Raw genomic sequence first — 24985 nt, forward strand, 5'->3', positions numbered from 1 at the left:
TATTATTGGGTTTTTGGTTTTTGCAATCTCTCTAATCTCCCTGAAGATTTCACCATCACCATCCTGGGCAGGATGTCAATGGGACTTAAGATCCTACGTGCTTTAAGTCATCTTTGGAAATGGGACTTCAGCTCCTGAGTCATTTAGATGCTTTTGAAATTTTTACCTATAAGCGCTCATGTTTCAGCCAACCACTAATTGAGAGGAGCTAAGAAGAACCTTCCTCTGTGGGGAGTTTTTTTCATAATTGTCCATTATGAGGCTCCAGGAACCTTGGTGCTGTCCACTATTGGAGACAGGATACTGGAGTAGATGGACCATGGGTCTGACCCAGAATGGCAATTCCTCTCTTCCTGAGTTATGATGGTTCCCAGAACATCATGTATCTATGCCTTACTCTCTGAGGACCTGATCTTTTAAGGTTCTGATCACTAGCATGATCTTATTGTGGGGGAAGAAGTGTTGCCTAGTGGACAGAACAGTGAAGAGGGTCTCGGGAGACCTGGATTCTATTGTTGGCTCTGCCAGTGGCCTGCTGGATGACCTTGGACAAGACACTTCAATGCCTCTGTGCCTCCATTTTCCCATTGGTAAATAGAGATAATGATACTGACCTCCTCCGCAGCTATGTGGATGGCAAGTGCTGCAAGAGTTAGATAAGACTGTTCATTATTTTTATCAATTCCTATTAACTTTGCAGCGTGTACTGTGCAAAGTTTCAACAGAGTATAAACATTCATTAGACTTTCAGACATTTTAGCTGTTGCAAAACACATTTAGCCTGGGAACACCTAGGATCATCCTTCTCCTTAGTGACATAGAATTATTAGTTAGGAATTCACCCTGCCTGCCATTCTGCAGGCCAGACGGGAGGGGAACATTACAAGTAGTGAGCAGTAGCTTGAACGTGTTGGAAACATTAGCCTGCAGTTGGGTTTTCAAGTGTTACTCGGTAGATGGCTGTTCTATGAACACATTTTCATAACAACTGTAAAGGATCCTGAAATACCAGTGAAGAGTCCTACTGCTCAAGTCTGAGGGGAGAGGGCCCAATCCCACTTCACCAGAGAGTATGACCTTAATAAATAAGTTACCCAACCGGGACCAATCCTGCCTCCACCACACACTACTGTGCTTGGCAAATATCCCAGAGAAAGAACCAGTAACGGACAAGGAGTCACGATCACTTTTATCATTGCAAAGGACATTGTTATTCATAGTCCAGTAGCTTTATGGCAAGCATAAACCAGCTACAAGAGGGAAGCGTAACGCATCTGAACATTATTCCAATGAAAATAATTTCCATTTCAATGACACTGAGAAAAAAAAAAAGGACATGAGATAAAAATGATAAAACAAGGGGCAAAAGCCAGAAGAGGGACAGGGAGAAAATTCTTCCACGTGGAAAGTAGCACAATATCCCTCCACATTCTGTCCACTTACCATCTAGCAATGTGGAAGTAGGGGAGTTAGACGGGAAATTATTGAATCCCAAATATGCTTAGTAACCAATTCCCAAGTTTCTGTACTTGATAGTTTACAGACAATCCAAAACCTGCCATGTGGCTGCTTGCGATATTTACCAACCGTGGGACTTTCAAAAGTTAAAGGATTTAGAGCAGCAGTCCCACTGCAAATCGATGCGACTTGTGCTCCTAAATCCTTTAGATGCCCCTGGAAACCTCCTCCAAATATTTTCTAATATCAAACAGATTGGCACCTGATGCGATTGGTTAATGAAGCCAGAAAACCTCAAATTTTGCTGAATTTAGTATTCATCAGTACTCTGCAACTGGCCATGCTCAGAGGTGGTTCAAAGGGCACACGAAGGAGCAATACACATACCAACAGAGGTGGTAAAAGATAAGACAACAGTATATACATGTGTCAAGTACATGCAGAGACTTTCTCATCTTCTTATCTAGTCGGCCTAATAGATTTCAGCATGGGCTAAATAGTAAGGAAATGCAACTGTATAGCCATGCTGAATGAAAGTCAAGGCACTTTTAAGCTCCAGCAACATGATTATTCAAGGACTGAATAAGCGAGTGAAGCACTGCATGCAAACTAAACTGATATAAGCAAGAACGATGAGCGCTTACATGAATTGAAACAGATAAAGCTGCAGCCACACAATCCAGTTGAGAACAGCCCCGAATTCAGTATTGTCCCCATAGTAACTAATAATACAGTCAGGATGGCATTATTGTAGTAACATATCATAAATGCTTACCATTTTTGGAGAGAATCACAGCCAAATAATCATGAAAGTAGGTGTCAATGTAGAGCAGGAGGCTCGGAGCACGTGCTGTCAGGAAGCTAAATGCAATGTTTTCCTTGGACATAATGGCGTCTGCATAAATGCCAGAGGATGAAGTGCTTGTATTTTTTGTCACTGGATAAGGCTCTTGGAAAATATACGTAACTGAGGTGCCAGCTTCAAACACTGCAGAAACCTCTGAAAATAATGCATAAACCAAGGGATCTATTTCAAATGGTGCATTTTCAAATCTTACAATTGGACATAGGCCTGAACCAAACCATCAGATCTGCAATCCCCACCCACCCCAAATCTTTCTAAAGGTGCAGACGTGAATCTCTGATTTGAACTTCACAAGTCAGGCTGTCTGAGTAAGCCACACATGTCTCTGTTCCTGTGAGGAGCCCCAGAGTAGGGTAGGGGAAAGATGCACCTGGAGCTGTAGAAGCCAAGTACAGGTGCTTGAGTCATTCCCCATGGACGTGGCAGACACAGGCAGACCACCACAGAAGAGCATCTCTCAGAGAGGAGGATGCTGCAGAATGTTCCTTATAGATTCTACAATAAGGACTTCCATCCTGGCTTGCTTCCAGGCACTTGGAGAGACCCTCTTAGTACTTTCAGCCTGGTTGCCCATGGAAAACCACTGAGGATGCGAGCTGGAGCCAGACCCCACCTTAAACTATTGGGGTGGTAGCAGCAGAGTTCTGCAGGTCTGCTCTGGGTTTGAAGCCCTTTTGTCCTCTTTCTACCCTAACCGACCTTTGAAGGACTGGCTAGAAATTAGCCCATATATGTTCATTCCTTTAAAATAAACAACTATTAACAGTCCACATTTACAAAGGTATTGTAGTTAAGAGATATGCCTAGGTCCTAAGGAACTGAGAAGTCTAGCTATATGTGGTCAGGTCCAGGGGACAGACTTTGTGTTTGTGTCACATGCATAAAATGGTCTAGCCACAAAATATATTTAGATGACGACAGCAGTTGGAGGGTGACATCTTCTACTATTTACTGGGTAGCCGTAGGCTAATTCCAACAGTACTTTCCCATAGTATCTCTACCCACCTCTGAACAGGACACTGGTATTTATTCCAACCTTAGTGCCTATTCCAACCTTAGTGCCAGATCTGCAATTCACATAAGTGGGCATAGTTCCACTGAATTCCAGAGAACTAAGTCGATTTATACCAGAAGAGGGTCCAACCCAGTGATTAAACATATGGCATTGGAGAGACAACCAAAATAAATATGCTCACATACAAACTGGCTGTGATTTAGAAGTAGAGGAAGATTATGTGAATTACAATTGTGGTTTTTTTCCAAAACACATTTAATCAGTTCTTTTTGATGTATGGGAAACATCTGGTTGAGGGCTTCTTGCCGTCACTTCCCTGAAACGTATCCTTTCACCCCGATCTCTTTTTTCCTGAGAACTGCCTGGATGGCGAATATATATTACACACAAAAAACTATGTTAAAAGAATATTACTAAGGTTGCAAATGTTGCACCACTGATCACAAGACAGCTTTTCCAGGAGAACTTTCCTTGTTCTGGGAATTCAGACCTTTTTCTTTAAGAGCCTACTGCTGGTGGAGACCTTCTCTTGCAGCATAGCCCAGAAGCAGCCTCCACTTGCAGCAGCAGCATGCCTACTGAAGACACACTGAGCATTCCAGCCCCCTCACTATGCCACCTCTCTACTCTTAAAGGGGCAGCTCCCATTTTGCCTATTGTTTAATTTGTATCATTATTAACAAAAGACACAAATATAACAATAAACCAGTATTCAATATTTTTACTAAATATAGACATGAACCTATTTCCATAACATCGATTCCAAAGACCTCACAGAACATCAAGCACTCAAAAGTTAGGAAATGTTAAAATTAAGGGTGTCTGTGTAACCTTAATTTAGCCCCTTTCTGCATATTCATTATAATATGGCCTTTAATTACAAGATCACATACTATTTTTTACATGGGAACATGTTCAGTGGTTCTGGGGGGATGACAGATGCAGAGTCTGGTCAATACTAGGAGTGTGAGGTGCTGAGGAAAGAATCTGCAGACATTTAACTGTTAAAATCAAAGTAGTCTCTACTGAGCATGTGCAAACTGCAATTTTTCAAAGGCTTATAACTTGGTCACATTTGGGTGGATTTCCATAGGGATAGCAAAAGGCACAAAAGCCACCTGCCTATCAAATTTCAAGTCCCTGCTCCAAAAACATGCGGGCAGTAGAGCTGTTCAAAGGAAAGGTCTCAAGATTATTTAACATGGGCAAAACAAAGTATTTTCCCTAGCTCCGTTCTTGGAAATAACTATACCATTTTGGCTGAAATTCTCCAAACATATTCAGCCTGAGGAAGACACCTATCATGGAAAAAATCAGCTTGAATTGTTAAAGTTTGTAAATTTATAAGCAACTGAAAACAGAGTCTTAGAATGGGAAGTGCCAGGCAACCTTAACAGTAGCCCCGCTTATAATATCTGAGGAGGTCAATGTGACAACTCTGTCACATGGAATGGTCTCCTCTCAATTGGGCAAACATTGGTAAGCCAAGTTGTATTCAAGTGGGAACTGATAAGGGAAGAATCCCTGGTGAGCTGGGCCTAGTTGCAATTTAGAAACATAGAGGTTGCCAAGAGCTGCAAGGAGAGTGCATGGAGCCAGCCATGCCACCTACCTTCCTTGCAGAAGGGCCCTTCGTAGGGAGAGCTGGTGCAGTCACAGAAATAACCGTTGTACTTCTCCACACATTTGCCGCCATTGAGACAGAGATTACCGTAACTGCTACAGTGTCCCGGACAGCCAGGCTTGACTCCAGGGGTCATTTTAGCCCTCTCTTCCAGGTCCAGTTTCTGCCCATTTAAATGTAAAGAGCGGATGCATCCCAGGAAACCCTTCTGTCTGGAAGCTGTTCCCCCTGAAACAAGAGAGAGGAACATAAGGGTTTTGTTTTCGGTGTCAAGTCTGCAAAGAAATGCAAAGCTACAAAGAAATACAAGCACCTCAGGACAGTCATAATACACAGCAATTATCCTACAGTCAAATTTTAAATATGTTTTCAGGGAATACAGTGCCAGGTTGACATCCCTGGAGACTGAAGTCCTCTGTTGAGAACTCAATATGAAATGGCAATTCTTGCTGCTCCTTGTAAATGTTCCTTCACGCTGCACCCTCCCTGACCTGGTCTTTCCTGGGAAATTTCATCCTGCTTTAAACTTGATTTTTTTTCCCTCTTGGATGAGAAAATGATGAACGGTGACATCTACTGTTCTGCTAAGCTCTCTTCATCATATTACCTTGTCCTCCTAACCCATCCCCACCCAGTTTGCCTGTTTTATCCACTTGTTGCATCCCACCTGGCATTTAGACTGTGCCTTGGGGCACAGACTTTCTTCTTCCTTACCTATCTGCTCAGCATTCATCTCCTCCAGATGCTACCGTAATACATATAATAGATGGTAATTGTAATCCTAATAACAGTGTTTCAGAGTAACAGCCGTGTTAGTCTGTATTCGCAAAAAGAAAAGGAGTACTTGTGATGAAGTGATGAAGTGAGCTGTAGCTCACGAAAGCTCATGCTCAAATAAACTGGTTAGTCTCTAAGGTGCCACAAGTACTCCTTTTCTTTTTCCTAATAACAGTGGAGTTCGCTGACAGGATACTGACTGGTCAGCACAGACAAGAACAAGTCATGTTTGGCATGCTGCCTGTGAGTCCTAGGTAAATGGTATTCAGGCCAGGTTTTCCCCACAACTGGCAGTCATGATGTTGAATATGACTGGTCCTTGTGTGCATGACCAGGCAATTGTGCTCAGAATCATGTCATTTAACTTGGTTGTTAAAATAGTTTAAACATGATTAAATATCTTAGTGAAAACAAGCTCTCTGGGGTGAAAGGGCAGCTTAGTCTCTATGGTTTATGGTCTAAATTAATAGTCTGCTTCTAACCACAAGGATACATATTTGTAATGAGGACACCTGTCCCCCGAGAAGTGGGCTGAGACATTAATATCAATGAACAATGACGGCAAAAATAGTTCATAGTAATACTCTGTTCAACAGTTTCCAGTGTTTTGCTCTTGAAACTTCTGCGGCTTTCCCATTATCTTCACTGAGGCTGCAGTCTGCATTTCTGTTTCGAGAGCAAAATATCCTTTTCAGACCGATTATGCTTGCTGTGAAATTTTGGACTTTTGGCAACACAACTCTGAACTAAGATCCATGAAAGAAGTCATCTCTCCAAACTTACTCACATGTAGATGTTGGTCCCAATGCCACATGATCAGGTAAACATGATCAGAGAACAATATATCATAAGACACTTTTGAGATGGACTGCTTGGCGATCAGGGTGTGTTTTACTGTATACTGTTCAATTAACGTTGCACTTCCACAAATTAAGAGAGAGATGTGGGGGGGAGAAATCTCAGAGAAACCGTATTGCTCCACCCTGCAGTACTGGCTGATGCTTTGCTCTCCTGCATATTAACAGCAGGAATCCATAGGCTCTGAATCTTGATAGGGATAATTTAGCTCTATACAGCATGACTGTGCCTAAGAGACAGATTGATTTTATGTGCTTTTTATCTTTCATTATGCTCCAGATGATAGAGGCATTTTCTTGAAGAGAACAAACATTTACAGACTCTTCTTTGGACCAAATTCTCTCTTCCAATGCACAAGCACTGGCTTCCCCTGATTTTAAAGGGACACGCATCTAAGGACAAGAATTTGGTCATTTGTGTTTACTGTGACCTGCATGAACGGCCACACCCAAATACCTGCTCATTGGGGATTATGCTCCAATTCCCTATATTGGCCAGAGAACCACCCCCAAATTTCTAAAGCTAAGCCCAAAGGGCTGACCCAGAAAGAGTGTCTGAGATCCACGTCACCCTTGCCTCTCTTTGTTTTCCTATGGACTCCCCCCTCCTAAGGAAAGGAAGAGGGGAGAGGAGTTTTCTTTAGTTTGTTTATTTGAGGGACCCCCCTTGGGCATCCGCCGGCAGGGGAGAAAGACATTAAAAAGGACTAGAAGTTGGGCCTGGGGACTTGAGGGAGCCCCTGCCCCCCTGAAAATGGTGAAGAATGTGGGCATAGCCACACGTGATATAAGGGTTTCAAAAAAAAAAAGCCTTCGAGGGGATAGAGCCCAGCTGCTCCGTGCAAGATGGAAGCAGCATTGTGGTGCAAGTGCTTAGCAGAGATGCATCACCAGCAACCTTCTCAGCAACAGCAGTTCCAACCACAATTGCTGCAGGCGTGGGCCACGCAGCAGCCAGTTCAGATCACACAGCAACAGCAGCTGCTGAGGGAACTGATGGCCCAGCAGCAGGAATTTCAAAAGGAAAGGATACAGCAGATAGCACCAGCCCTATGCCACCAAAGCGTTCCAGCCGGCCATGTATCTGCCGAGGGGGTTCCCCCACCAGTACCAGTAAAGCTAACCAAGATGGTGCTGGATGATGGCCCTGAAGCCTTCCTAGCTGCATGTGAGCACTAGCAGCCCACTGGCCCCCAGAACAAGCAGCTTTGATTCTGGCCCCATACTTGCCAGATCTGGCCCATGAAATTTGTCATAATCAGGATTTAGAGAGCGCAAAAGACCGCAAACAAGTAAAGTCTGCCATTTTGGAGTGCTTGGATATTTCCAAAGAGACCCACCATCAATGGTTTAGAGCCGAGAACTACCCCAAGGGGGCGAGACCCCAGATAGTAGCACAAAGGCACAGAAAACACTTGGAAGTGGCTCCATCTGAAGGAGCAATCAGAGGCCCAGGTGACCAAAGCCATCACAACAGAACACTTCATAAAGATATCACCTGTGAAAGGCAAGGAGTGGGTACTACATCACTGCCTGAGGACATTATCAGATGTGGCATGGCTAACGGAGGACTTTGTTGAAGCTGAAAGATCATTAGAGGCAGAAAAACCCAAGGCCTCCATAGGGTGGGAGACCACTGAGGGGGCTGGGGTGAGCCAGAATCAGCAACAATCTCTCTGAAGGACCCAGCCCTGAAAAGATCCTTCCACTTCTTGGACTATGAGTAGTCCCTGCAAGGCAAGGTGGTCAGGCACAGATACATCATCATCCACGGGACTGCCAGGAACCTCAAACAATGGGATCAGGACTTACAGACCAGGGTCCCGCTGCCACGGTTGCCACGACCAGACCCAACATCACCGAGGAAAGATGTCAGAAGCACCAGCCATTTAACGTGCTATTCTTGTGGGCAGACAGGACACATAAAGAGGGAGAGTTCCTCTTATGGAATGTGAATATGCCCAGGGCTGGACAGCAGAAACCTGGACATGGAAAAAGACCCCCTCCCCAAGTTGACAGTACTGGTGATGGTCCAAGGGAAGAGGGTTCAAGGACTCTTAGATTCTGGTTGTAGTCAGGCAGTGGTTCAGGCCTTCAGGGTGGAAGATGACAACTCCCCTAAGAATACAATCTACCTGCATAGTGATGTCAAAACCTACCTGAGCCAGAGGCTACCATTGACAAGGGGAGCTCATACCTCAGTGGTAATGATAATCCCTAGCCAAAAAAGTATCCTACCTCATAATCATAGGGCAGGGCTGGCTTTTTTCTAGGGAGTCTTTAATCCTCAAGTCTGGAGAGTGAATGAGAATCCAGACCCATCAGCAAAACCAGTTCCCTGAACTTGGTGAGCCTTGGTGGAGCCAGTGATCCTGAGGAAGGAATGTCCTAAGCAACATGGCCTCTGACACCCACAGGGAAAGAAGAGGTAAGCAGTCAGAACCTGGGAACCCTATTACAGAGCAGAAATTTTGTGCAACAGCAAAGGAAGAACCCTACAGTGAACCACGGAGCGCTTGTATTGAATTGAACGGGATCAACAAACTGGGGTAGTGAGCGCCCAGCAGCTGGTGCTGCACGAGTACCAACGGGCGGTGTTGCAGCTTGCACATGATATCCCATATGCTGGATGCCCAGTGAGAGAGAAGACATCGTCTTGGGTATTTGCTCAATTCTACTGGCTGGGGGTGCATCATGAGGTGAGAGAATACTGTTCCTCCTGCCCAGAACGTCAGCTGGACAACAGTAACAGGACCCCTAAGGCACCCTTGGTCCCTCTGCCCTTGATTGAAACACCCATTGAGAAAATCAGAATAGACATAGTTAGGCCCCTAGAAAAAACTGCGTTTTGGCATCAGTACACATTAGTGATTGTCAACTATACAACCAGGTACCCGGAGGCTGTTCCTCTGCTCTCTGTCAAAGCTACTGTGATCGCTCCAGAACTCTTGAAGCTCTTCTCATGCGTGGGATTTCCCTATGAAATATTAACAGATCAAGGCACTAGCTTCTCCTCCCAACTGATGAGTGAATTATGCTCCTTTCTGAAGGTCACATTCCTAAAAACCTTGGTGTACCACCTGCAGACCAACAGCCGAGTAGAGCGATTTAATAAGATGCTGAAGGGAATGTTGAAATGCTTTGTCAGTGACAATCCCAGACAGTGGGACCAGCTACTCTCACCATTCCAGTTTGCCATAAGGGATGCTCCGCAAGCATCTGTGGAGTTCTTCCCCATAGCTGCTTTACGGTCATCAAACTTGAGGAATCTTGGACTTGCTATGAGAAGGTTGGGAGGAACAAGATGCAGGGGACTTAAGTGTACTTCAATATACAATTAAGGGACCAAATCATAAACATAGGGGTGTTCAACAGGCAGAGAGAATTTGAGAAAGGCCCAACACACCCAGGAAAAAAATTACAATACAGGGACACAACCATGGACTTTCCACCCAGGCGACCATGTCCTGTTGCTACTACCCTCAGCCAAGTCTAAATTAATGGCCCAGTGACAGGCAGGTCAGGCCGGCATATTAAGATCTATCATGTGAATCTTCTCAATCGCTGGAAAATGTGGGAGGCCCTGCTGGTAACTCCCTTTCTGACTGAACCTGAATTAGGGACCTAAGTACCCAGTGTCCAAGAATTCATAACAGTCCCGGGGCTGAGGGGCTCTTCCCTGGGCAAAGAAAGTAGCTCCTTCAATTGATTGAGGACTTCGCAAGTGTATTCTCCATGCACCCAGGAAGAACACAGTTGGTCCAGCGTCATCTAGAAATCACCCCAGGCCAGCTGGTCAGGGAGAGCCCTAGACCACTGCCACAGAGGATGTGGGATACAGCCTGAGAGGAAGTACGAGCCATGCTGGAGATGAGGGTAATTGTGGAATCAATAGTTCTTGTTCCCAAACCATAGAGTTTGGTTCAGTTCTGCATTGGGTTTAGACAGATCAATTCCATCTTGAAATTCAACGCTTACCTAATGCCAAGGGTAGAAGAGTTACTAGAGCAGGTGGGAACGGCAAAACACCTGAGCAATATCAACCTAACAAAAGGGTATTGGCAGATTCCTTTATCCCCTTCCTTGCAAGACAAAAAAGCTCTCTCCACCTCTTTCAGGCACTTCCAATTCAAGACTATGCCTTTCGGCCTCCATGGAACTGCTGTGACTTTCCAAAAGATTATGAATAGGATTGTCACCCCCCACAGCAATATGCTGCTGCCTACATAGAGGACATCCTCTATAGTCCTATATGGTAAGACCACCTATAGCACTTAAAGGCTGTATTAAAAGCTCTCCTGGATGTGGGACTTACAGCCAATCCTTCTCCCTGTTAACAGATCACGCTCCCCTATTCCGGATCCATACCATGAAAGACACAAATCTATGCACAATGAGATGAAACCTTTTGCTACCACTCTACAGTTTCAGAGTACAACACTGGATGGGAAAGGACCATGCTAATGCTGATTTCTTTTCATGGGAGATCGGAGATGGAGGCAAACTGCCCCAGAACAGCTTTTCCAGCTTGAAAGGTGGGGTATGTGAAGGGAGAGGAGAATAACAAACTCTTCTCACATTCTCACATCACCACTGAGATGCATTTTAGACTAAGCCCAAGGGGCTGACCCAGGAATACTGCCGAAGATTTAGGTCATCCTTGCCTCTCTTTGTGTTCCTACAGACTCTCCTCTCTAATAAAGGAAGGAAGAGGGGAGAGGATTTTTTCTTGTGTTTACTCAAAGAACACCCCCTTTGGGCATCTTCTAGGGTGCAGTGGGAAGAAAGACGTGATACAGGACCGGAAGCAGGGTCTGGAAGAGACATGAGGGAGCCCCTGCCCACCCCCTTACAAAGCCATAAATCCAGTGTCTTTATTAAGTCCATAATTTTAGTGTCTATCAAAGTTATAAATTTAAGCTTCCAGGTTCATCTTTTGAAGGTATTAGGTAGGTTTCCTTTGAGGATAAGAACTGAAGGGTCAGATATGAGTGATCGTTTTGTGAAAAGTGTTCATCCAAGGGTTATATGGTATTTTTGACCTTATGCATATGATCTGAATCTTCTCCCTGACCCAGGGATATTAGCATGAGGTTCAAACCTGCAAACAATAGGGCTTGGAGAAACACTTTGCTAAGGACGTGACAGTTAAATGAACAACTTTTGCTGGCACAACAGGTTTATGCAGCTCGGTCTTACTGAGCAGCTCTGAACAGCCAGGAGGAAGCCTTTGGGGTGGAAGGGAGCTCACGTCAATAGTTCAGCAGCAAAGCATAGTGCAAATCAATACTGTAGCTTAGAGGCACAACTGGCTAAATGACTTAACACTCTTCAAGGATTAGTTGTTCAGGGCTTTGTTTAAAAAACAAAGGATGTTTTCTTTTGTTGGCAAGAGATGGCGTTAGGGAGGATGTAGTGGAGTGAAGGACTGTTGGGGGACTGCTTTCTTTTTATAATATAGACACAGAAAAGTGTGTGTGTAGATAAGGGTGATTTTCATTATCTTGTTGCAGAAGGACTTAAAAGGCAGAGGGAAACAGGTGGCATTATGCAACCGAACTACAAGCTCTACTCAGTAGCCTCCAGCCAGAATGCTAAAAGAAGCAGTCTGGAGGCACCATAAATTAAGCGTAAAAGAATCCTCCAGATTCCTTTGGAACAGTACATGTTGGGACAGGGGTTCAGGAGCCTAGCACTGTGCTGTGTAACATGGTCAATAATGCTCAATGTTATGAAATTTACTACAGAGTCTATGGAATGGCCAATAACGATGGAGGGGTAAAACCAAACAGAACAATAGAACTGTAGGGCTGGAATCACCTTTAGAAGTCATTAAGTCCGGCCTCCTGAGCTGAGGCAGGACCAAGTAAACCTCGACTATCCCTGATAGGTGTTAGTCCAAAATGACAGGGATTCCTCCCCTGGAAGCCTATTCCAGAGCTTAACTACCCTTAGAGCTGGATTTTTTTCCCCTAATATCTAAACTAAATCTCCCTTGCTGCAGATTAAGCCCATTACTTCTTGACCTACCTACAGTGGATATGGAGAACAAGTGACCCCAATCCTCTTTATAACAGCCCTTAACACCTTTCAAGGCTGTTATCAGGTTCATCTTCAATCTTCTTTTCTTAAGACTAAACCTGCCCATTTGTTTTTTTTTTTTAAACGTTTCCTGATAGGTCAGGTTTTCTAAACCTTTTATTATTTTTGTTGCTCTCCTCTGGGCTCTCTCCAATTTCTCCACATTTTTCTTAAAGTGTGGTGCCCATAATGGGACACAGTACTCCAGCTAAGGCTTCACCAGTGCTGAGTAGAGTAGGACAATGACCTCCCATGTCTTACATACAACATGCCTGTTAATACACCCCCAAATGGCATTAGCCTTTTTCACAACTGCATCACATGGCTGATTCATAAGCAGTTTGTGATCCACTGTAACCCCCAGATCCTTTTCAGCAGTACTACTGCCTAGCCAGCTATTCCCCAATTTGTAGTTGTGCATTTGATTGGAATATAACATTTGCATTTGATTTGAACATAATGGCTCCAGTCCCTGGTTGCAGCTGAGGAGCAAATGGTGCATCTCAGGATTATGAGAGGAATGCAAAGAGAACTCTACGTCACCTCTGCCTTCTGCCAGTTCTGGGCTGCTCTGAACCAGGCTTGTCCCCCGGCAGAGCAGTACAAGAGCTTTATATGGTACAGTCATGTCTCTGGCTTTGTATTCTCTCTTGAAGATTATGAGGCTAGAACATGCCCCTATCCTTGCACAGGAATGCAGGGAGCTTCCGTCCCTTTTGTGCTAGTTATGGCCATATTTACACTGAGCGGAAAATGGGGACTGATCTTTCTACTCATCCCTGAGGCAGAAAATACCCACCAAGGGAATAGAGGAGGAGACAAGGACATGTCCTCACACCCCAGCCAGCTGAGTGGGTGGGCTGAACTATCCAAACGAATAGCGTAGCAATTTCACTCCCCTGAATCCTCAGGAGGGACCATCTCCCCTTCTCCTCAAGAGCATGCAATGTTCTGGCATGACCCTGCATGGCCCTCAGTGCCAGGCTTAGCACAATTTATACAACCTGGCCTGCAAGCTTCTTCCTTGTTTGCCCTTTGCACTCTTAGTGACATGTCTCAGAATCGATCAGAGGAGTATACACAGGTGCAGCAGGTACGAAATTCAATGGGCGCTGGGCACATTATTTCCTTGGACTCCTTTGAAAGCCCAACCCTTGTGGTTATGAATTTACTGAGGTGCTAATAATTCAACACTTAGGGTCATAGACTCATCTGACTGGCAATGCATCCACACACACACACATATAGAAAATCATATTAGTAGCATGCCACATATTCCATGTGTAGTGACATATATCAACTGCCCTTCCATTATTATAGCAATCACAGTTGGAAAAGAATCCTTCTGGTACTATCTAGGTAACTTGTACAGTATATAAACCATGGAACCCAAAATCTATTATTAGGTCAACACCTTTCCACCTCCCCTATTAGGCATAATTAATAAGAACGTTGTCCTAATGAGGAGGGACTGTAATTGAGTGCAGTATGGCCACTAGTGGTATTGTTAGATGGTATTGTCATAATGAGGGATGGAACAAAAGCAGAAACTTCACTCTGAATTCCTTCACCTTTTGTTTGCGGGGTGTGTGTGTGTGTGGGGGGGGTGAGTGTGGAGAGATTGCGGGGTTTGGATTTGAACACTCCCCTGTGTTTTCCCTCCTGAGGATGAATGCACAATTGGAAGGGATTATTTTCCAGTTTCCACTTTGACTGCATCCAATACCTCCTCAGGAGAGAGAGAGAGTATGTATGAGGTTTTGGCACTGTCCACCCCAAACCCTAGAGCTGCTGCAGTTTCCAACCCAAAACCTAAGCCCGTGGCTGAGATTATTCTGAATCTGAACTCTGTGCTTGCTCCACCGCTCTATAGACACTGTCTCTGGAGCACACCATACTGAAAGACTTTCTAAGCATTCATGACTGACGACTGTCACTTTGGCTGTGTGGAAAAGGACTTTGTTTTGCTCTGGGGGCAGAGTTAAAGCACAGAATTTAACACAGAAGCAGTAATATAAAAACTGTGATTCCAGTAGTTTCCTTCTTACTCAAGGCACAGTGTAGAAGTAGCTTTAGTATTATTTAAAACTTGGGAGGAAACATCCCAACTGCACAAAGCACACATGAATATCCTCCTGTCACCAGGATGCAGCGCTCACCTCTCGCGAGTGCCCTTGGCTGAGTGTGTGTGTTTGCACTCTCTCTCTAATTGCAGAAGGTCTTCGGCGACTGAGTCCTCTGGCCGAGTCACACTCTGTGGAATGAGACCCGCAAAACAGACCCGTTGCGGGGTAAACAGTTCAACAGTCTTTACACCATCTCCGCGATCGAGCCATACCCCCTGGGTTTCCTCCCTGGAGGCAACGTCTTCATCCTCTCTGGGCCTTTCTGGCCCCAGCTCTCCAGCTGGGCCATCAAGTACTTCAGGCCCACTTCCAGGAGTGTATCAAAGACCAATAGAGTCCAAACAGTTCACTATCTCTGGCCCTATTCAGTGGTCTTCAGTCTCGTCTCGGAGTGTCAGGCCTCTCCCCTGTGGGCTTGACCATGTCTCCGGGTCCCAGCCCAGGGACGCTATGGATAGCAGCCAGGTACCACTGCTTCCCTTTCCGCTCTTTGCTATGCTGCTACAGCACCATGGGCCTCAGCACCTTCACCAATGGTCCACCCTCACCTCAAGGCCTGTGATGAACAAGTCCCACCAGCCAGCCAGGAGCTCTCTCTTACTCCCCTGCTCCTTGCCAGCAACTGAGTTGTCCATGGTACTACAGCTCCCTTCAGCTAGCCAGGAGCACCACTTGTACTCCTCTAGCTCCAGCAAGGAACTACCTCTGTTCTGAACTGCAGCTCCCTTTACATGGGTCTGCAACCCTCTGACTGGCTGCTCCCTGCAGTCTTTCCCTGATTGGCTGCCTCCTGCGCAGTCTCTCTAGGCCAGTTGGAGGACTAAGCTCTACTGCTCCTTTCTGGGACGGGGTGTGGTAGGACCCTGAAGGCTGCAGCAGGGGGCCTTTGCCTAGTACACCCCACTAAACCTCCATGATTCACTGACTGATTGACTGGGGAGCCCACAAGAGCCCAACAACAATTTCATACATAAGCTAAGTGACAGAGTGGAATTCCAAGTAAAAGTAAATGCTTGTATACTTCTCCCTTCCCACCCCCCCCAAAACAATACCTGAGGACATTTTAGGAAAGAAACCACACTAGGGACAGGAAATGCATAGCAGATGTAACCTCAGGAGGCTGCACAAGCATCCGCTACTGTGAATCAAGAACAAATGAAGGATGGTAGAGCTGAGTTGAACTGACAACAGGTGGAAAATACAGAGGCAAAGAAGAAATGTCATACTGAGCCTAGTTTCAGTGTGCTCCTCTATAGCTGATATGAGCATACACATACAGGAGCTGATTCTTACATACACCACTTCCCCTTTACAATGCTCTGATAGCATAAAGGGGGCTTTAAAGTGGCCAGAAATCGCTCCCTGGGGTACATCCAATAGACAGCCATGTGAAGCAGCCTTAAGGTTTAAACCAGGGTTTGAGCAGGCAGTTGCATGGACTCAGAATACAAGGAACATAAAGGTAGCTTAATGCTACCTGAGCCTGTTTCCCTAAGCCGAGGAATAGCATGACTGACTTTCAGGCCAATGCCATGTACATGGTACCATGTCTCTGGATATGGAACCATAACAGCTGCAATAGCCGGTTAAAAAGAGCAAACTGAGAACTGAACTTTACTTGAAAATCTTATGAATGAGCTGAAGCTTAAGAACATGCAAAGCACAAGGGTTAGAGTGGGAAAAAAATATCATGGTGGGACCATCCTTAAATTCTACTCATGATCTCAGAGTGGCCGGATTTTTCTGCTGAAATGATCAGCAGTGAAACATATTAACTATATTGACACTTGAAGTGTGGTCATTAGACTCCAGACTTAAGAGTTCACTGAGACAAAGAGGGGAAGTCCACACCTCAGTCTCTGAAAGACATCCTTGGAATGGGTCATTATGTGAGGGTCCTCTGCACAGCAGACACTTAATTTCTGCAGAAGAGAACGGCACCGCCAGAGCAGTGATACATAGGACACACTGCCAAATCCTGGCTAAATACCACTAATAGCTCTATTAACATTTCTGAAAAAGGCTTTGGTTCAACATTCCCACAGACAAACAATTCTGTAAATATCACTAGGTAATAGCTATTTTACAGATTGATTTTAAGCCAAACAACACAAAACCCGAAGGGGAAAATCATGCCATTGCTTACAATCCTAAAAGCATAGCCTTTCATGGGGTATGAGGGCAGGATCTGTCCCTAAAGTTACATATGGTAAATAATAGACATTATTAGCTTAGCTGGTGTAAACTGTCATAGCTCCATTGAAGTCAAGCATGGTTTGTGCAAACATCTCCCCAAGTCCAAAATTTTGCCAGTGAAATTTCTCAAGGCCACTAGAAACTAATCTTAGACTCCAGAATTCATTCTACTTGTGTGATCCAGGCCATATTTAAATTTCAACCTGTAGAGATAAAAGATTTTGTCCCTTCTCATTCTGTCTTTATTAACATCTCCGCAGGTACAGAAGAAATTATACTTGGAAAGCTACACTGGATACACATTTGTTCATCATAACAGTAGTATCTTATATTAACATACACCTTCCATCCAGAAGGATCCATAAATACTTCCAGAAGATAAATAAACTAAATTAAACTTTGATGTTGAGTCTTGTTTGTGAGAATTGCAAAATACTTGAATTCATTCAGAAAGGATGATAAAAATAAAAGATATTAAATCTTGATGACTAGCCATCTCCTTCATGGAAATGAAATGCTGAGTTTAAATTAAATAAAATAGGAAGATTAATTTAAAAAATATTTGTAACATTTTTTAAACAGCAAATTGTGTCAGCTATATGGATTATTAATTAAGCATGTGCATACCGATTATGGCAACCCCTTAATCTTAACTGGTATGCAGAGCATTGCAGATGTAGAAACAAATATATTGTACGCAGTGTCGTTGTAGCCCATGTTGGTCCCAGTATACTGGAGAGAAGGTGAGTGTGGTAATATCATTTATTGGACCCACTTCTGTTGGTGAGAAAGACAGTTTGAAAGCTTCAAGGAGTCTGGTGGCACCTTAAAGACTAACAGATTTATTGGGCATAAGCTTTTGTTGGTAAAAAGCCCCACTTCTTCAGGTGCACATGCATATGCACCTGAAGAAGTGGGTATTTTACCCACGAAAGCTTATGCCCAAATACATCTGTTAGTCTTTAAGGTGCCACCAGACTCCTTGTTGTTTTTGTGGATACAGACTAACACAGCTACCCCATGATAGTTTAAAAGCTCGTCTCTCTCAGCACAGAAGAGGGTCCAATAACAGATATTACCTTGTTTCTCTAAACAAATATGTTGTAAGTTACATGGGGAACATATCTTATAAGAGAACATTATGTTTGGCTGCTTTTTTCCTTTTACAATTAATGTGGTTTATTAATTTGTTGGTTTTTCTTTTTTTTCATATGGGATGAAATTTACTTCACATGATTCAGGTCTTGTATCAGCCTCTACCTACCAGGAGTTAGCGTGAGTCTTTCATGGGAAGCAGATTATTTCACATCTGCCTACTGCAGGGTTTCTTCCACCTTCTTTTAAGGCATTTGGAGCTGGTTATTGTTGGAGACAGGATACTAGATGGATGACAGGACTAGATGGATCACAGGTCTGATCCAGTCTGGCACATCTTATGTTCCTATGTAGAAAATCCCAAGCAACCTGCACTGCTTAGGTCCATAAGGTGGCTGAAATGGTCTGTAGAGAGGGTCTTTCTAAAGCCAGCCAAAAATCACTGTCAATGGCATCAGCTTTTAAGTCCCTTTTCTTCATGGTTAAGTCCCAGAGTCTTCTGCAGAAGCCTATCTACTCCCTACAGGGCTACACTCCCCAGGCCATGGGCTTGTGAATCACACATTAACTGTGTTGTTTCCACTTCAACAGAGCTTCTTGCTGATCTTTTATCTCAGGAACTGGGAGACAGCTAATCAGTCACAGGTGGGGGCTAAGCCTGACTTCCTTATAGATCTGTCCTACACTATGACAGTCTTACATGGGCCCTCGGAAATTCAGTAAATTCCCTCCATGTTGAAAGCTACTAGGGCTTGACTTCAATATGTCTTAGCACTTAGGATGGTAAAATACCACTGAAACAATGACAGCTGGTTTAGAGGGGTATCTTTTTTTATATGTCTTCCCATCCAGAAGGATCCCAGCCCCACTGGACCCCGGTTTTATAAGCATCTCATGGAAAACTGAAAAACTTCATAAAATGTAGACTTTGTATAGTTGGGGGAAATCCCATTGCTAGGCTAAGGTGGGCAGAGGCATTTCAGTTAAATAGAATTTCTTAAAGGGCCAGAATGCATCATGTATACACAGCCCTGAGTACGGAGAAGTGTGCAGCCACCCAACTCCATCTCAAAGGGGAGTTCTGTGATAGCTAGAGTCTGGCTATTGTATAAGGGATGCAAAGGGGAAAGGCTCCTTGTCCTCTCTGCTTCGGTTACCAAAAAAGGTAGGAGCAACTGAGCCCAAAATTGGAGTTTGGGTGTAAGAGAGTTGGGCAAATACAGTAAAAAATAATATGCACATAAAATGTCTGTTTGCCTCTTTCAGTGTATTTACTTTGTCTGTGTTCATAGCTCTTTTGTGCTTGCTTTACATGGATATTCTCACAAATGAGTTTACCGGCGGGAACGTTTGCCACAATGAGCAGATTTTAAGGAACTATTACAGATTATTTGCAACTTTGCCAGAAACTTGCATCCAAGAATTATGCCTCTCCTGTTAGGGTACAGAAACATGCTATGTGACCTGTGTGTCCAATCAAAAGAGCTCAACAGCTAATCCTCACAGTGAGCTGATTGCAAAAAGCTACAGAACTGGAAATATTCAGATATTCTTCAACAGATCATTTCAACAGGACCTACAATCAAGGAAATCGTTGTCTAAGCAGTCCCTCAAGCGCAGAGGCTAGGGTTCTGGAGGTTTTGACATGGTCCATGCAGGTGGGTAAAAGAGGTGGCAATCCTTATTCTTTTCTCCCAGCTGCATGGCTATAAAAAAGCAGGGCACTATCTAGCTCAAAGATGCCAAACCTCAGTGGCTAGAAAAGTTATGGTACTGGTTTACTATAGACAAACGTTGCAAACAACTAAAAATTGCCTTAAATGGTCCCTACCTACAAAGAATTGGCTGTTAAGCTGCAAACGAAAATGCCCCTCCGCAGGTGCCTCCAGAATCTTTTTAGGAAGGTTATCCACTTGAAGAGATGTTTGCTTGAGGTTCCTCTCGGCTCGGACATGGTGCCACTGGTTGTCATTCAGAGGCGTGGGAGACTGCACCGTAGCTTCCGTAGGCCCGTTTCCAACATCTATGGAGAAGGTGATCTCCTCAGGGGCTGGAATGGACAAGGGTGAGGAAGAGATGAAGGATGGAGTTAAATATCTGGTTTTGACAACAAGGAACAGTCTGTGAATGAAGGCTCCGTTAACTATTAAACTAGCAAATAACATGGCAGCCGAGATGTAAAACTCATCCCACAGCTCACTGTTTGGTTTCCATTGTGATTACAAAGGGCTGAAGACTCATTGATTATACCCGACTTTAAGGCTATGCCAATGATGGTGCCCAAAGAAAACTAGTTTATTCTCCCCTGAGACAATTAACCACTTAGATGTCAAGCATTGCACAGAAGTATGATGCTGACAGTTAAAGCTTCCACACAGCGTGAGTGATGCCAGCAGCTGGTAAAGAGCCAACCTGCCCCTCCCAACATAGCTTTCTAACCATGTATGCTTAATAAAAGACCACACTAGGAAGCTGGATTTTAAGTGTGTAATGGGAGGTGTCTGCTCAAAGCCGTTGGTCACATGGGTAGATCTGATCCTGGTAGCAGGGTAAACATCATGAGAAACAGGAGTTAAGTGACAGTCTCAGAATAGAGGGGCATATGTTGCACATGCTGAGATACAAAGGGATCCTAGTGTGCATCCACATTGTCAAAAAAACCCCTCAAGTGTTGAGGAATCTCAGAGCCCAGGTCACCTGACTTGGGGTCACTGGGCTCACACTACGAGGCTAAAAACAGCCGTACAGACGTTCCTGCCTGGGCTGGAGCCAGGCTCTAAAACCTTGCTTGAGGAAGAACATCTATACTGCTGTGTCTAGCCCTGTAGTGAAAGCCGGGATCAGTTGACCTGAGCTCTGAGACTTGCTGCTGCGGGTGGGGGTTTTTTGGTTTGTGTTCTGTAGTGTACACCCCTTGAGGGACAGAAGCGTAATCAAGAAGACAGGATGACATAAAGCGGTTCAATTTGCTCTGATGGAAGTCAATAGGATAATTCCAACAACTTTAATGGGAGCAGGCTTCGACCACAAGTCTTTGATATTGTTGTTACTGAATTTATTCCTCTCCTTAAACTACTGCATACACCAGAGACTGAAAGTACCAGCTTTGCGAACTGCATGCCAAACAGAAGGTAGTGGATTGAAAATTCATGGAAACCTGTTGTTTCAAGTCCAAGAAATTGGTTAGATCTCGTTTTGGAAGCTGTTGCTCAGGTACTTGAGTTAGAAAATGTTCTATGGGGATAGGTAAAAAGATCTATTCTGAGCCTCTGCATCTGCTAAAAGACCAATTCCTTTCCAAGCAGCTCATCTTTGGAGCTTTCTCCATACAAGCCCTCTAGTCTGCAAATTCCATCTGGCTGCGAGATACACAGCAAGATGCTGCTAATGAGGAGTCCAAGTTAAAAAGGAGAGAACAACTCCAAATTTCCCAACTTTTCAATAATTAGTTGCTTTGTGAGCATATGTTTTGTCATGGGCTGATGAAAGAATTTGCTAAACAAGCATCTAAGCGGTTTGTAGTATTTTGTCACAATTAATGTCAAATTGTCATTTTTTTCACATCCCCGAGAATGATATACAATACACTGAACTATAACCAAATTGGACTTTGATGTGCAATTAACACTAAATCATACATCATTACCTTGTGATAATGCACCATGACATTTACCACTGGTTTAATGAATCAAAGGGCCTTGGGGCCTTATTTTATTAAATTTTATGTTGAGGTTATTATAACCATATTATAAAATGGATGGCACTCAATTCTGCATTTTCTCATCCTGACAGAATTGGGAACAGAGGGGTCTTATTTCACTTCAAAGCCACAAGAGTTTCCCCCTGTTAATATTCTAGATCAGCAGAATAAGAGAGAGAGGTTAAACCTACCAATTAGCTGTTGCTATTTTCCCCCCATATATAAGTTGAGCTGTAATTACAATTCAACCACTAAGTGGGCTTTGTGGTGTTCACAGGGCCTAACAGGACAATTAATGGCTCTCAGCATGGGTTAGAGTCCTCACCATACTCTTTGTGGGCCCTCAACTCTCAAGACATCTTTGTTTTAACACTATTTGCCCTTGTCTAAGAGTGTTTCATGATGGGGTGGAGAATGACTAGACAAATGATCTCATACTGTCAATTTCTTGACATGCACAAAAATTTAAACTCATCTAATTCATCCCTACCCATGAAGGGGTTAAAATTATGAGCACAGCACTTGCGAATGAGTTGTGTTACTGGCACTGAATTAAGCAGAAACAGTAAAATGGCATCCTCATGTTTGAAATGTAACAATAATGAATAATAGGAATTATTATAATGGTTTAGTATTAGCATTCCAGTAACACCAATAGGCTTCAAATGAGACAGGGGCCCCATCCTGCTAGGTGCTGCAGAGTCAAGTAATAAGAGATAATCCCCACTCCAAAAAATTTACAGTCTAAATAGACAAAGGCTTTAAAAAATAAGTATTATCTCCATTTTGAATATGGAAAACTGGAGGACATAGAGTTCAAGAATGTTGTCCAAGGTTCACTGCGTGTGTGTATCAGTGCAGGGAATTGAACCCAGATCTGCTGAGTCCCAGCCCAGGGCCTTAGCAACAATGGAATCCTTACTCTCCAGAGATCATTTTGTCCTATCTACAGTCATGCTGGACATTAGAAAGACATCATGAAGCGCTTGCTTCCCATCCCTCCACCAAACTAGCTGTATAGAATGAATATGGCGAATTCCAGCGTTGACACTTACAGCTTATTTCAATGCGGATGAAGTCCTTAATCCCAAGGTTTTCCAGGAAGACTCCAGTCATAGCCGTGGTTTTGAAGAAAAAGGAAATGTCTGCGCTGAACTCTGCATGGAAGGTGGGGAAGTGAAGATAGGAGGCCTCTGTGTTGAAGGAAGCTGCGTTCCAGAACTGTCCTGCAAAAGACAATGCCCTTCTCTATAGCTAACTGGCACAGGGCCATGAGTGAAAGCCACATATGTAAAGATGCCTTTTTATCAAATATTTTTAAAATAACTAGGATGGGACATTCTGTACATCTGGAGATTGAGAAGAACTGGTACTCACTGTCTCCATGGCAACGCAAGGGACCGATTCTCCAAACAGCCTCCGAATTTGACCTGTTTGTGTCAGTGATCACGAGTTGAGTTAAAGGCAAATGGTCTTTGAAGGAAAGAAGGCCAGTATCATTTGTCCTGGTTATAGCAAAGAGAAAAGCAAATGAATTGAGGACATATCCTTCCCATTCCTTATGTGAAAGAATATTTGATATGTGTTGACAATTTCTGATTAAAGCACAATTGTTTCTGTAAAGTTACCTAAAAAGCGTTCCATATATATATATATATGAACGGCCCCCAGAATACCTTAGAGCAGCCTTAAGGCTGCTTTATTCATAGATTCGTAAATTATAAGGTCTGAGCACCTGGTGAATCTTGGCATTGCACCAGGCCTCTCTTTGAAATGGAAGACACGCTTCTCTTAGAGCTCAAGTGGCTCCTAGCAGTCTTCTGTGTCTTTTTGCAATGAACTGCAGGAGAGGAAGAGCGAATCTCCTTCTTCTTGGAGAGGAGTCCAAGGGCCTGTCAGTTTTAGAAAGCAATGCCGCTCAAAAAGGGCAGTGCTTGAAGCCTAGAAAGTGCTGCATGACCTTGGTGGCTCAGCACCACAATTAACTAGTAAACCAGAAATAAAAACTGAAAACAGTGAAGAAAACTTAAGTAAAGGGTACATAAACTATTAACTATTTAGGGGATTAATGAAACAAAGAGCTAAATACATCAGAAAAAAATGTGAGCAGAACCACACGGGGAGTTCCAAAGCTGTCCGTGAGTGCAAAGAAGGAACTGGGGGCCAGGGAACAGAGTGGCACTTTTCTTACACAGCCTTGGGAGGGGCCCATGAGGAGATGCAGGACCCAGTGTGCACCACCAAGATGGGTAGTGCTGCTGATGGGTACCATACACGCACCTGAATGGAATACACATCTGCATCAGCTCCAAGATTAATTCATGATACCTCCTGGAGCTTCATCAGTTAATGCTCGTAAAGAACTTTGAGCTCCTTGCATGGAAAGTGCTATCAGCACAGAATGTACAACTGCATTATTAAACGGATGTGTACGTCATCTCAGCATGCACGTATGACCCCAGTACACTGTGTATCTCACCATGCAACTCCATTAACAAACAGAGAGTACATCATGCTCCAAAGTTATCTTTAGTAATTGAAAACAAATGCTCTTCTAGACCACATTATGAAAATTTAGTTCTTTGGACAATTGCTGGAGTAACAGTGTTTGAGGGATAATGTAGCTGTTGGCCTGTTTAAAATGGAGCACAGGTAGCCTGACCTGTAAATGATAAATAACTAGCTTGATGGGAACATTATGGGACCATTTTTCATCTTTCTGTATACTAATAAAAGGATACTCACAGAAATCTCACTCTCTGGCATCCCAGTAGCCTGAACCATCATAAACTGGTAATCTCTAGGTAGCAGTATTCACATTTTGTTCTGACAGATGGTAGAACAGTAGTGTCATTAAATATAATTTCTTCTCATATGGTCCCCCTACTGCAATGTTTTCTACTTGTATATTAATAAAAAACTCTGGTGGGGTCTGAGTAGCTCGAATACTCAGTGCAATTTTTCATAAATACAGTACAGTTTGAAAAAATACTGCCTTCAGCAGATGTCAATGAACAGCATGGGAAACGGACCATTATAATAGGTTTCCATTTGAGAAAATTTTGAGTCTGTGTGCAGGGCAGATCATTAATAATCCAACAGAATACAATTTAATTAGCATATATCTGCCAACTGCATGCAAAAATGATTTACTGAGTACAATAATAGTGAGTTACAGTAAATAATAAACA

The 24985-nt window shown here is 43.7% G+C and overlaps 1 protein-coding gene across 1 annotated transcript in view; it reads right to left on the bottom strand.

Moving 5' to 3' along the window:
- CNTNAP5 (contactin associated protein family member 5) overlaps positions 1–24985 on the bottom strand; it is a 414256-nt gene that overhangs the window by 35851 nt on the left and 353420 nt on the right. Inside the window, exons 15-19 of the mRNA XM_077829822.1 lie at positions 23172–23299; positions 22850–23020; positions 19926–20144; positions 4951–5190; positions 2234–2458 (exon numbers count right to left, since the gene is read on the bottom strand). Of these exons, the coding sequence (XP_077685948.1) occupies positions 2234–2458; positions 4951–5190; positions 19926–20144; positions 22850–23020; positions 23172–23299 (983 nt within the window). The remainder of the gene's footprint in view (positions 1–2233; positions 2459–4950; positions 5191–19925; positions 20145–22849; positions 23021–23171; positions 23300–24985) is intronic.

The sequence above is a fragment of the Eretmochelys imbricata genome, chromosome 11 (assembly GCF_965152235.1).
Source record: "Eretmochelys imbricata isolate rEreImb1 chromosome 11, rEreImb1.hap1, whole genome shotgun sequence".
Taxonomy (NCBI): domain Eukaryota; kingdom Metazoa; phylum Chordata; order Testudines; family Cheloniidae; genus Eretmochelys; species Eretmochelys imbricata.